Consider the following 13,678-nt stretch of genomic DNA (forward strand, 5'->3'; position numbering starts at 1 on the left):
CAAGTCATCCTAATTATTTCCCCCAAGAAGCAGAGGAGCTCAAGCCTTCTGAGGTAGCGGACCCCCCCCCCCCCAAAAAAAATGCCTCCTTCCGGAACTTCGGTCTTAGAACAAACTAAGGAGAGATCTGGCTTACCTTGAAAAGCCCGTCCTGGCTTCAACCCTCCCAAGGTCACATGCGCAAGGGGCACGGCAGGGGGGTGGGGCACGTGAGTGCTTTTGGCACCTGAGTCGAAAATGGTTCACCATCACTGTTCTAGGTTCTTTGGCGCTCAGATTTCTAGCAATGACTGTGGTACTTTGTGTAATTGTAGGAAATTCTAACTGGTGGGTGGTATTGGGGCTGTACCTCTATTTCTCAGGATGGCCTGTCTTACTTTTCTCCAAGCCTTCTCCCTATGGGAAAGCTGCTACTATTTCATATCATCATTTCAATTGTTACAGCTTTGTCACTTCTGTTAGCCCCACAGGTAATATTTTGGTCTGTTTCTCCACTACTCAGTTCTGGTGTCTTCAACTCATTTCTGAATTCTTTTCTTTTCCTTTCCTTTCCTTTTTTTCATTTTTCTCCATCTTCCGTACCAACCACTACTTTTCTTTCTTTCTTCCCCATTCTTCCCCATCAGGCAGAGTCTGTTTAAATTGAAAAAGGAAGAGCAAGCTCTTAGGCAACAGTGGGAGGAGGAGAAGCTTGGGCATTTTCTTCACAGTGTGTTCTTCCTATCACAGACAGATACTGACTTAAAGTTAGAAAAAGGATCACCACAAGAGAAGGTAGAAACTTCCTAAAAAATTTAAACAGGTTATTTTTTATTGGGCCAATATTTCTTCCAAATCTGAAACAGGTCAGAGTTACCTTTCCTGTTTTTCATGATGCATTTAAAGTACAAATTTGGATCTTTTACATATAAATAGATATATATCTTTTCAGGATTTTATGTTACTGAAAGTTTTCATAATCTCTTATTAAGGGATAAGCACATTAAATACCCACACCCCCAAAATACCCACTCCATAATCATAAACCTTTGGGTTTATAGAACATGTCATTAACTACATGGAACATTGTCCTAAGATACAAATTAATTTGCCCCCATGATTGGATAAATGGGAGAAACAAGGAAATGAACAATTAGAAATGAAATAAAGACAATATTTGCCAGATAAGATCAGTTATTTTTCCTTTAGTGCTCACATGTATACAAAATATTTGTGTGCTTTTAAAGTTTTGGTTAATGCACTGACCAAACCATTCTTTTCTTTAAAGCTACATGTTTAAAAACTAGTAATCATGACTTATTTATGGTTGATGGTGATTGAGTGTAGCCCAGTGGAACAAAGCAGAGAAAAATATCAGATGTGATTATCAAAACACTCTTGGTCAAAATTACAAGGTATGATAGACTCTCAGCTTGGTAAACTCTAAACATGTCATAAGCCATGCTTCATGGTGAAGAACCCTTTAAACTGGCACATTTGTTAGTATCTTGGTTTGTTTTTTGTCTTTATGATAGTTTATTCCTGACTGTTAGTCAGATGCTGGTGTTCTACCTTGCTCTAATTTTGGTGAATCTTCTAGATGGAGAAATGTCTGATTTATGTGCAAAGGATCAGAATGTTTCCTAAATCTTCAAAGAATGTAGTAATAATATCGTAACATCACTAGAGGGGGCAGAAGCAACATTTTCAGTCCTGTGCATAAGTGTCCACAGTTAGCCATGATGATACCAAAAGATGAAACACTTGTACAACAGAAGCTCTGCTATTTCATACTTGCATTGTGGTATTGCATACAAGTATATAAGGAGCAAGGTTGGCATCACAACATATATTTTATCCCTTGCTCCCCCTCCCCAGCCTTCCTTATTTTAAATAAAATAGATGTGCAATGCTTATTGAAACTATTTATTGTTGCTTTAGTGGAAAAACGTGCCACTGAAAAGGATGTTTGCCTATAGAATCTGCTTTTATAGTATTCATAGGTTGGTTGGTTTTTACATTTTATTGAAGGAGATAAATTGTTCTTTATATTGGGGGTAGAAATTGTCAGCTTTAACAGACTCCTTTAAATTCCAATTTTGAGACAGAATGTAATGAATTCTTCAGTGAAGAAAATCTGGCAGATTACATCCAGCATAACACATGGGATTTTATACAAAAGGAATAGAAAATGGCATGGAAAACTGTTGTCCTTTATCAATGTATTATTGTGTATTATTGCTGAATATTGGGATAAAGGATATGGATCACTGTCAGTTTATTGATTATAGTGATGCTCTAAAAGAAAATTAGTCCTTAAGCTAATAAAATAGCTAGAGCTATCTTCTCACAGCTTCTCCAGATTGGGTAAAATAGTAGTTGATACAAGAGTTGTTGGAAGTCAGATGGCTTATAAATTGTATGCATGTATGAATAAACAACTACTCTTGCTTATCAGGTCACAAAGAAACAACTAAATGGTTGAATATAAAGAACAAGGTGTCCCTTTTATGCAAGATATGTTGGGGCCAAAGTTCTAGGGAGAATGCCAGTAATGAATTGGAGATACCTCCATTCTGCCTTGAATGAGTTAAAAAACAACTCTTGCCCTGTTTTCTTAAGGGTTTGTGAAAATAATTACTGTTCCATTGCAGAGTAAGAATACCATACAATTTTTAAAATGATATGACGTGCTCCATTAAAAACCATTTCACTTTTTTGCATAATTTTTTCACCCGTTAAAACTTATGTCATATTGGCTCTCAGCCATCACAAAGTATTCCTCATGTGAAAACTATTTGTGATGTTAGCTACTAGGTAAAAACTCAGTGTTAATGGATTGAAAGAATCTTCCTGAGCAGAAATCAGATTCTGGTGGCCTTAAAGTTTAAGTTACTTTATCGCTAACTACACTAAGAGATACTATGTAGAAATGACATTTCGTAATTCCATATTCCAATTAATTTAAGAACATTATTGCTTCTGTTTATCTGTAGCTTTTTTCCCCTGATAACATAATTGCTCTAATGAAATAAAGAGTGGCTTTTATAAATGAAATAAAAACAGCTTTCTTTTTTCAGCCACCTACAATCTAATATATATCTAAGATTTTTTCAAGAATATTGCCCAATATTACTATAACTAATAACAGTAAACTGAAAGATTATAAAATGATAATTTAGCAGCAAGGTAGTTATGAAGGCTACTTCACAATGAATAAAATAACAGTTCCATGTAAATTACTAGAAGAGTTCATGCTGGAAAAGACTATATAAAAATGATGGGGAAAAAGCCTCTTTTCAAATTCCTCCCTGTTATAAATTGGAAAAAATCCTTGTGTAAAAACCTTAATTTGCAGTAACAAAAAATGGAGAATTGGTGATAAAGAAGAAAAGGTAGGATAAATTTGGGTGTATCCTATAGTAGGATTCCAAATTGTGAATATATGTTTTAATGGAAGATGTTAAGATGGTTTCCGTGATGTATTTACTATGATCTTAATCTAGGTTGCCCATCGCTACATATAACATACATTGCACGATACAACAATCTAACCTAAATATTTTTAACATGTAGATTGTTATACCATTACTGCATTATTATTAATAGGGACTAAAAGCAGCCTTGGCTCATGGTTAGTATATAAACTATGTGGCTTCCTGGCTGGATATTAGGCTTATGCAGAAGTGGTTTGCAAAGTGTGTTGATAATGAGTGAAGCACCTTTCTCAATGCATCAGAGCACCATCATTCTTTCAAGATTTACATTGTTCATTTCAAGACTATCTAATTTTCTGCCTATGTGTATACATGCAGCTCTTCTATTGGGACCGTCACAAAAGTATAATACCTCCTTAGGTACAGCAACCCCAGAATATTGTGGACAGTCTTCAAAGAGGCCATCACTACTTTCAAAATGCACTGTAGCTTTGAGGCTTTTTGGAGTAGAGCTTTGCTTATGTTTAACACAGTTGGTCAAGAGCCGCCTTCAAAATCTTTGGTCAACCCTACATGTATTATCAAGATACCTGTGTTCTTGAAGCATTAGGACAGTCTTTCTATTTATAGCTAGGATAATTCAGCTATCCGAGGTGGCGCAGTGGTTAGGGTGCAGTACTGCAGGCCACTTCAGCTGACTGTTATCTGCAGTTCAGCGGTTCAAATCTCACCGGCTCAAGGTTGACTCAGCCTTTCATCCTTCCGAGGTGGGTGAAATGAGGACCCAGACTGTGGGGGCGATATGCTGACTCTGTAAACCGCTTAGAGAGGGCTGAAAGCCCTATGAAGCGGTATATAAGTCTAACTGCTATTGCTATTGCTATCCTGCTTTGTAAAATGATAGATGTCAATGGATCACTAAGAGTTGGACTTGACATTTTGACTTGACATTCCAGTAACTGGGTTAATTTTATAAATGACTTTAGGAAATGAATTCTTATTAAATCATACCCATCCTTATCATCAAACCAGGTGACAAAAAGTTACAAAGTTCTGAAATCATTCAGTTGAAATGCAGCCATTCTAAGCCTTGTTCAGTGGTGTGATTGGGTGTAGGGAAGCCACTTATGGACTATGGCTTGCTCATTTCTACTTTTAACAGTTCAGACTTACAATTGTTTGTTTGCCATGGCAAAAATATTAACTAATTTTATTTCATAATATATCATTCCATAAAACAAAAATATATTAGGCTTAAAATGCATACTTGCTATATAGTCATTGGAATCATAGTTGGAAAATTTAGTGTCTATTGAAGCCATTATATGTTAACCCAACTGCTTTAATTTTATTTAGTTTGCACTGGAGCAATTGGGATTTCTTTTGTAACAAGTGTCGTTAATTTCAGTGCAACTTGTACAATCAATGCTGACTTTCTCTAGCTCCAATCTATTAAGAATAAAGGGAAGCAATTCCCAGCAAGCCAGAAATACAGTGATATTTTTTCACTTCTTTCTGCTAGTTGAAAATAAACCTCAGCTGGTTTCCCCCATATTTTAAAAGTTTGTTTCACATTTAGGATTGTTCTTTAAGATTAAGACAAAACATTATGGGAACTATACACGTCTAACAGTTTTTGTTGTCAGAAGGAGTCTATCAAATGAAATATTTTTTGATATTGCTATCAGTAAATTGGTTTAATAATTGCCCATTTTAATTCTGAAGAGTTTGTTTTGTTTTGATGCTTACAAAATGTGGCTTAGTTAATTGTAGAAATATAAAAATCAGATTTCAGTGAAGTGGTATCTATGACCACAAATCTGATTTCAGAGAGATTTTGTTTTATGATTTAAAGAAAACTGACTTTCCTGGTTTTCTAGTACATTTTTTTATTATGAGTGAGAAACGTAAGCCATTAACCACTGTGCCACCTTGGCTTATTAAGACTATCATCTGAAAGTAGTTTGTTTAATGGAGGATGGGGACAAGCAACATGGAAGATGATGCATTTCCCTGTGAACCCACCATATCAGTAATGGAACAATGGATGTTCCATACTTTCCCCCCAACTTTCTATGGCTTGATTTCCTTTTAATGAGCTCATATTTCAGCCAGTACAAGCACTTAATAAACCAATGAAGCATTTTTCCCCAAGTTGGGTATGAAGTAGTTTTTAATGCTTGTAGGTAATAAGAATACTGCATACATAGTTAATTAGATTTATCATGGGCAAAAACAGTCAGTGGAATTTTGCAATTCCACATTAGAAATAGGATAGGTATAATGTCAGTTCTTCAGAAAGTTATTGAATGGGATAAATATGACTTTTTCTGTTTTCCAGTTTTCATTTATCTGCTACTTCATTAAATACATTTCTAAGTCAAGAATGTTGTCTATCATGTCCTTCTGGTTGTTTTTGACCTCTATTACTATTAACTCTGGCCACCATTGCCAATGGAAAGGAACTATAGGAACTACAATTTGAGAATAGCTAAATAGCAACACCTAGTCAGTTCCTAGCCAAAACAAGATTATTTTGATACAATAAAACTTCTAACATGCCAGAATGAAAGAGAGAAGTTGGAAACTATTCATATTGGTGGTAGCCTAGATCATTGGGTGAAGAGAAACCTTTGGAGAATATTCACCTATTTTGCAAATCTACTATCTGCTTTCCATGAGTGTTCAGAAGGACTGGCTCTTGTTTTGTTTGAGTGAGATCTTTGGAGTTTGAAATCATAATATCTTTTAAGATTGAAGTGTAGTTATAAACAATGAAGCAGTGATCTCAACAATTTAGTATTTATATTAATGAATTTTGCCAATTTGAAGACGCAGAAAAGTTCTGTTAAAGAACCTTAATAGAATCTCCATGTGTCATTGATAAATTTTAAAATCTGCTTATTCACCAAATGTCAGGATTTAATTGATAGTTTTACAAACCATTTTCTGTTCAGTTTGAGCGTCTTTATGGAAAACATTGTTAGTAGAATATTAAGCTATCTCTATAACAAAGAGTGGGATATAGGATCTTTTATATACTCTAGTTACTAGAGTAATTCTTCTTGGGTGGGTGCTGTTAGGTGAACTGAAAAAATAGATGGCATCACAGGAAACCTGATACATACCTAAATATTTTTTAACATGTAGATTGTTACATATTTTCCAAATAAAACTTATAAATACAACTTTTGGATTTAGTATATTCTCACTGTAGTCTCTAAAAGTAATTCCTTTCTATTTTGATAGATCACTAAAATATTAGGTAAAATTTGTCAAGAAATAATGGTGTATCTTACATGGAAGTCAATGTGTTTTTACTATTGAAAGGACTTGTATTACAAGAAAACAGGTCATTAAGAATATTTTAATGAGGCAAGCTATGATCTGTATGAGATTTTATATTTTACATAGTTGTCAGTGTTCTTGTTCCAAGATATTATCTCTATTGGAGCAAGGGAATTCTTTAAAACCTCTGATAGCATTGGTGCCACATAAAATCGTGTATGAAAATTATGTATACTCAGCTGAAATTTCAGTCAGTGGGAGAAATTTGATTTGTATTTTTTCAGTTGTGTTTTTCACGGTCATTTAAAAAAAAAACTTTTAAAAATTAAATTAATATAGAATATTTGCGTAGTGAATTTTATTGGCACATAAAATAGCAATTGTACCACCAAGCTGTGCATGCTTATTATTGCACATCAACACAAATATCTTGATACTGCCTTTTCTCTTTTTCCTGCCATTGAAAACCTCTTGATTAATATTCCTTTTGTAATATTTTAAAGAATTAGATAATTTTTTTTAAATTAAAAAAATAATTTTCACACATTAAGTGCTTCCTCTTAAATATCTCCCTCTTAAGCACATCACCCCCCCCCGCCACTGTACATGCTTTCAATTGGATTTCTCTTTTTACACTTTGCAGTATTTTAAGTCCTTTTTAGTGCAGTTTACGATGACGATACTTTCCCGCTTTTTCTTTTGCCGTGTTGGCACAGGCATTGTGCTTATTCTGTTGCAAGTGATTCCAGTATTTGATCAGTTCGCTAGGCTGGAACTGATGGGAGGTAATTAGATGACTATATTTACAACTGGAATAAGAAACCCGCCAGTGATTGAAGACAAACTCATTGGGTGGGGGCATTGGGTCAATTCTCAGTTTGGCCAGGCAGATGCCTACATACACATCCTCTAAATGCAACCGCCTGATACTCAGTGAAACCTTGAAAATCTTTTCCGCTAAATCTCCAGAAAACACGTAGCCAGTCCCAGAGCAGAATACAGGGTAGCGTTCGCTTGGATACAGATCAGGTGGCATGTACCACTTGCTGTCTTTGTTCCTGTTAGGTGCATAGCCCCTCATTAGGTAGCCAGTAAAGTATTTTTGCCGGGGAGGCAGCTCCGGTTTCAAAAGCTTGTGTATCAAATACTCCGTATTTACAAACATGTCGCTGTCAGTTTTCATAACATATGCCACATTTGGGCAGTGGGTGGCCACCCAGTTCATCCCCATGAGCGTTTTAATTGTTAAGTTGTAATAAGTATCCACGTATTCTTGTTGGATGATATCGTGGTATTGCCTGCTTTCCTCCAGGATGGCTTGCTGAAGGTATCCATTTAGTTTAATACTTAAACCTAGCAAAAAAATCCGAAGTATTTGAATCCCAGGCGCCAAGCTTTCGTTTCCCCAGGTTTGCCTGATGGCTTGCCGAGGTTCCGCCTGGTCTGGTTCTGCGGCTATCAGAAGTATTAGGAATGGACTTGATTCCTGGCATTTTTCAGGCTCATTGATGATGTATTTGAAATGATACGAAGCTGGACGGCCAGTTCCTTTTGCATTGTATATACTCCCATTGGCACTGAGCGTGTTCTCCAAACCAGTGACTCCTTGAGGTGACACTCCTGTGTCGTTGGAATTAGCCGTCATCACCTGTGGCCTCAGGGTTTGAGGAATGGCGTCTTTCCAAATGGTCCTTAAAGAGCTGTGGTTGGTTTCACTTCTTGTGGATCTAAATCCCCGTGTAGTATATGCCACAGGGTTTTCTTTGTATCCAACTCTCCCAGGCAGCCAATCGTGGTGGTTAAAAAAGAGAAACGTAGCAAAAAGGAACACAAGGGAGAGTAGGCCAATGAAGTGTGTGCGGAAGAGGGAGCGTTTGGTATTCCAGGTCATCTTGGCAAAGCAGCAATGGCGCCTCCTCCACTGAAGCATGTTGTAAGTATCCAATAAGGGATATGAGAAGGATCGAAGGAAGCGTTTTCTTGGCTTGGGGACCCTCTGCTATTTCATGGGATCCATCTTGAGCCTTTTGTAGGCAGATGGCTGGTGACCGGCAAGCTCTGCAAAAACCAAAGGAGATTTAAGTGATTAAGTTTTCAAAGGTTGCTTTCAAAGCTCTTTTTAGAAGGGACATATCAAAAAGAAGAGGTATTTTCAAATTATTCTTCAAATCCATCCACAATACTTGCCCAGTTTGATGTTCTTGAATTTTTGATTTGTGCAATCTGTTTTAACAATTATGCGAAACCAATACACGGCACCGATACAAAACAGGATTATGTTCCCATGGTTTTAAAACTTTCTATCCTCAAGAATCCCGTCTGCCTTTTCCACTGAAGTTCTTCAGTACAGCTGTTACCTTTTTTTAAAGTACTTCCTGGTCACAGAGTTGCTACAATCCCATATACTTACTTATTGGGGTGTTTGTTTTAAAATAGGCTCGCTTGGAGCAAGATGATTAATGACTTGAGTAAAACCATGTTTCAACATACTGCAAACTAAGGACTCTCTCAGTAAAGATCAAATGTAAAGAATTTGGTACCCAGGGGCAGGATTATGGAAACTAATTAAAGCTAATTTGAATGCATTACCTAGCATGATTCACAGTATCTAGTCCCAATTTCTTGGGAAATTGTCGTACATTGATAGAGGTCATAAATGATTGATTATAGCAGAGCTCTGTTAGTCACAGAATGTTGCTTGGCTTGTTTCCATTGGGCCCTCCTGCGTTCAGAAAGTCAGTGAGAAGATGCACTTTTTAAAATTAATTTTCAGGATGCAAACAACTCACTTAGATATCCTCCAGAATTAACAAATATTCAACATTTTGATTCATAACTGATTTTGATCCTTTTAAATGTGCTTTAAAAATTACAATAGAACTTGATATTCTTTTCTTTATATGATTATACTCAAAAAAATCACATTAAATATCCCCTTAGCTTCTAAAAGCTGTTGTAATTTATTTGGGATTTCAGCTATGTACTCGCACATACAGACCCACTCCCTATGCCCACTAGTAGCATTTTCTAGAAATAAATCAGTCTTCATTGAAAAGCTGTACTTATCTATGATGAATAAGAGACTTAAAGCAATATTTAAATATTTTTGGTAGATTTATAAAACATGTCTTACTGTTACTTCATTTTTGTATTCTAGAATAAAGGTAATGTGGAAGTTTTATGATACTCGATACTAAAACTCATGACATTATCCTCAACTGAGCCATTTTGAATATAATATAAATTGATTTGTGATTCCGTGCATTGTTTTAAATGCTGGGGCTCTGAGCAGGAGTAAAAGTCATATGAATATTTTAATAAGATACTTTTTAAAATGTATATTTATACTATAATTACTGACTTCACTACCTCTTAAAGCATCTATTGGTTTTTTTTTTTAATTTAAAGGAGTACTGTTTTGCATGAATAGCATATTCAATGTCAGTTTCTCATTTTAAAAAGAATGTGATTGAGAGGGATTATAATGTTAAATTGTCCTTAAATAGGGTGTTTCATCAAACAGGAACTTAAATATACAGTAGCAAAAACAGTTTGAAATAAATGGGAATACAGTCTTTTAGTTTTTAATTTAAATTTAATTTAATTTTTCCAATAGACATTAAGGAAAATTCAGTACGGTATGGAACACGTAGCAAATCTTTTGGGGTCTCAAAAGAAGCATTTTCTGTCATTCAGAACAAAAGCTCCAGTTCATCATGCTAACTACCACTAGGAGGAGCAAGTAGTAGGCTTAGCTTTGAATTGTAGGATGCTGTACATCTTTGTAAAACTTACACCATCCTTGAGCTATAAATTAAAATTCTCAAAACTGTTTTCTCTGGAACAATAAATATCCTACTAAAGTTGCTCCTTTGAACTTGAAAGATTTCAAGTTTAAACATCCACAATATAAACCCTGGATAAATTCTAACATTTTAATAATGTCTAACTTATAGTTTACACTTTTAATTAAAAATTAATAAAATTAAAATCATCATTTTAGATGATTTGTTTGTATATGCAAATATGTATTAACTACTTGAGATACAATTAACTGGTGCAGCTATGTGGAGGACACCGTGAGGACTTCCTGTAAGCTGTGTCTTTTTAGAACTAGATTTTATTTGAACTAGGTCTCCTGTATTTGAGTATTTAAACATGGCAGTTGTTCATTACATCTACATTTGTAGTACACTTAATAGTGTCCAGAAAAGGACAGTCTTTTGTTCTTTAAAGCATAGGTCACCCAATTATATTATAATAAGATGAGTACAGTGTTAATTTTACTATTACATTATACCCAATCAAAGAATACATAAAATATTTAACATAATCTTAGCTGAAAACAACAATATTGATTTTGTAAGAAAATTTAGCAATTATATCAGTTATTTAATGTTTTTGCATGTATTATGTTACATAATTTTGAGGGCACTTATTGTAAGATTTAATATGCTTACAATGTAGTTAATATAAGGTGTCAAGATACATAGATGTATATAAATTTTAAAGTTGGTTTCTCTGCAGAATGCAAAATGTTCATAGTTTAGGATCCAAAACACTATGTGTGCTATCATATGTTCTCTGGATCTTTCTCAGTTTCAAGCATCCCTAAAAGCCACTCTTGAGGGTCAGGAAACTACATGGCACTGAGATAAACAAGAGCAGGACTGTGGAAGAAGCCGGTGCTTGATCTCTGATCATAAATGGGCCACTTTGGATCGTGGCCTACATTAAAGAGCTATGTCAAATGCCTCCTCGAGTTTCAGGTGCTCAGCTCAGATTGAATACTAAAACGACGTTGTTTTGTTTTGGTTATAGGCATGCCTATTTAAGTTGTCCATAATTTATTTTTATCTCTTGAGAGCTCCAGACAGTAATCAGAATATTTGAGGGGAAAAGTAGGAAGAATGAAATTTTATGTATCAGACAGGGCAAATTTTTTAATGTATTAAATAGGGCCTGATCTTAGTTTTGACATACCTGCATTAAGACTTACCAGATGGAGGAATCTTCATTAGTCCTTTTAAAATCCTAATAGTTTAAACAAAAATCCATGGAATGTAAAACAACCTATTTTGACTGAAGATTTTTAAACATTATACATGATAGATATTTCAAAATACATGTTTTCAGGCTGTTTATTCTATTCTTATAATTTACCTCAGATTTTCTCCTATTATTTTCTCAAAACCAGATTTCTCTATTTAAAAAAAATTATTATGAGTTTTGCCTAAGGCAATGAAAAGCCATTTATGCTTAACAATCATTAATCATTTAGTATTAGTTGTTGGCTGGGGTTTTGGAAGAGAAGGACTCAGGCAGTAAAGCAGTATTAAAATTGCAATGGATTGAGCTCTTAAATTTTTATTGCAGATAAGTAACCTGTGTTTTTTCCAATAAGCATTTCAGACAAAACCATCAAGTTTAAATGACTAGGAATGCTGGCAATGTAGTTGTTTAATAACATCTTTTGTTACTATGCAGCTCAAAGCATTACATGCTACTCAGAACTTGGGATGATGTGGTATGTGCCCCCATCTTGAAGGAAATAGTATATTGATGCTTCCTTCTGAGAATTCTGATGGCTATTGAGATTACTACCTACCCAATTGATCCTGAAGCTCAATTCCAAAACCATCCTTTTTAGAGCCCTTTCGGAGGATTATGTGTTAGGTGTGGCTGCTAATAATAATCAGATGGCACTGGGTCTTAGGGGCTAAGGGACTAAATCAAACCTTGAAAGGTTGAAGATGCTATTGAACTTGCCGGACTGCCTAAGTGTGTTTTGATGGTATCACATAATAGCTGTGTTACTAGTGTTACCCAAACACTAGTAAGAGTAAAATTGTTCCTACTTTCATTAGCTGATTTTTTAAAAGATGGATAGGGTGAAGGAGATGTTTTTGTATAACTCTATTATTGCTAATAGTCTTTCCTCCCCTTTCTTTTCCATTTTTCTAATCTTCCCAGTCTTAGCACTGGACTACAAGTGATGGGTTTTTTTTAACAAGCACATTTCAATCCAGTCACATTTTTATTAGCTGTGCATACAAAAAAGCCTTGATACATTATATAAATGTATACATTAACACAGTTAATCACCCACGGAAGCATTAACTCTGACTTCTTGGTGAGTGAATGACAATGCGCTCTATTCCGTTAAGAAATCATGCACTTGAATGAAATACGGTACAGTGATTTGACATACCTTCCTTGTTCAGGCCATTTGTAGCATGGAAAGATTAAGCTCAGTGCAAGTAGTTTTGGCACACCATCCCTTCAGCGGAAAAGATGCTATCAGCCATGCTTTCGTCTCCCTCCCCCCCCAACAGCCTGCTTCCCAAGGCTGCTTTTCAAGGCATCCACTGTGTCCCTCTGTCTGCTTCCTTCCCTGCTCACCAGCCGCCTTGCCTTGAATTCTCTGTGGTCATTTCTCAAGGGACGGAAGCAGCACTTCTAGTTCCCATCCTCCCAGACATTGTCTGCTGCTGCTGCTGCTGACAATAGAAGCATTGAAGCTTTTACAGTTGGTGGTTCCCTTCGTGGACAATGCGGTGCTGTGTTCTCTCTTCAGGATCCATATTTCTAGTGGCGATGGGAGGCAAAGCAGCAAGGGCTAGCTAGAATCGGGAGCTGTTCCCCGGCATTTGATCATAAAGATCTAGCCCACTTTCTTCATTGTTGCTAGGCAGTAACCAGAAAGGATGAGATGAAAGACGCGAGGAAGAAAAGGGATTTAACGGGAGGTTTTGTGCAGAAGAATCCAATCCTCCGTGGTTCCTCGGCTGCTGCACAGGAAGGGCAGCAGTTGAAATGTGGGCTTTTGACAGATGCTGTCTTCTGACAGAGCAGAATTTCACGTCATTGCTTGGCTATGCCCCACGTGACGGTTTGCATTCATTCGGGCTGAATCTAAGAGCAGCCAGAGAGAGAGCTCACTGCTTCTGCTTCCCTTCGACAGAGGATGCACG

At 36.0% G+C, this 13,678-nt stretch overlaps 2 protein-coding genes across 2 annotated transcripts in view; one reads left to right on the forward strand and one right to left on the reverse strand.

Annotated features, from left to right (window-relative positions):
* Nucleotides 1-13,678, forward strand: part of CDC73 (cell division cycle 73) — an 88,038-nt gene that overhangs the window by 35,903 nt on the left and 38,457 nt on the right. The window lies entirely within an intron of this gene.
* B3GALT2 (beta-1,3-galactosyltransferase 2) lies at nucleotides 5,572-13,609 on the reverse strand. Its single transcript, XM_014076391.2, has 2 exons — nucleotides 12,916-13,609; nucleotides 5,572-8,762 (listed from the first exon to the last, which is right to left on the reverse strand). The coding sequence occupies exon 2, from the start codon at nucleotides 8,632-8,634 to the stop codon at nucleotides 7,363-7,365; it is 1,272 nt and encodes a 423-aa protein (XP_013931866.1). The 5' UTR covers nucleotides 8,635-8,762; nucleotides 12,916-13,609; the 3' UTR covers nucleotides 5,572-7,362.

This window comes from Thamnophis sirtalis, unplaced genomic scaffold, assembly GCF_051295495.1.
Source record: "Thamnophis sirtalis isolate CommonGarterSnake01/CBP01778 unplaced genomic scaffold, rThaSir2_p1.2 scaffold_12, whole genome shotgun sequence".
NCBI classification, from domain to species: domain Eukaryota; kingdom Metazoa; phylum Chordata; class Lepidosauria; order Squamata; family Natricidae; genus Thamnophis; species Thamnophis sirtalis.

Excerpts from the sequence above, each read along its gene's own strand:
- B3GALT2 (XM_014076391.2), bottom strand. The coding sequence starts at position 8,634 with ATGCTTCAGTGGAGGAGGCGCCATTGCTGCTTTGCCAAGATGACCTGG.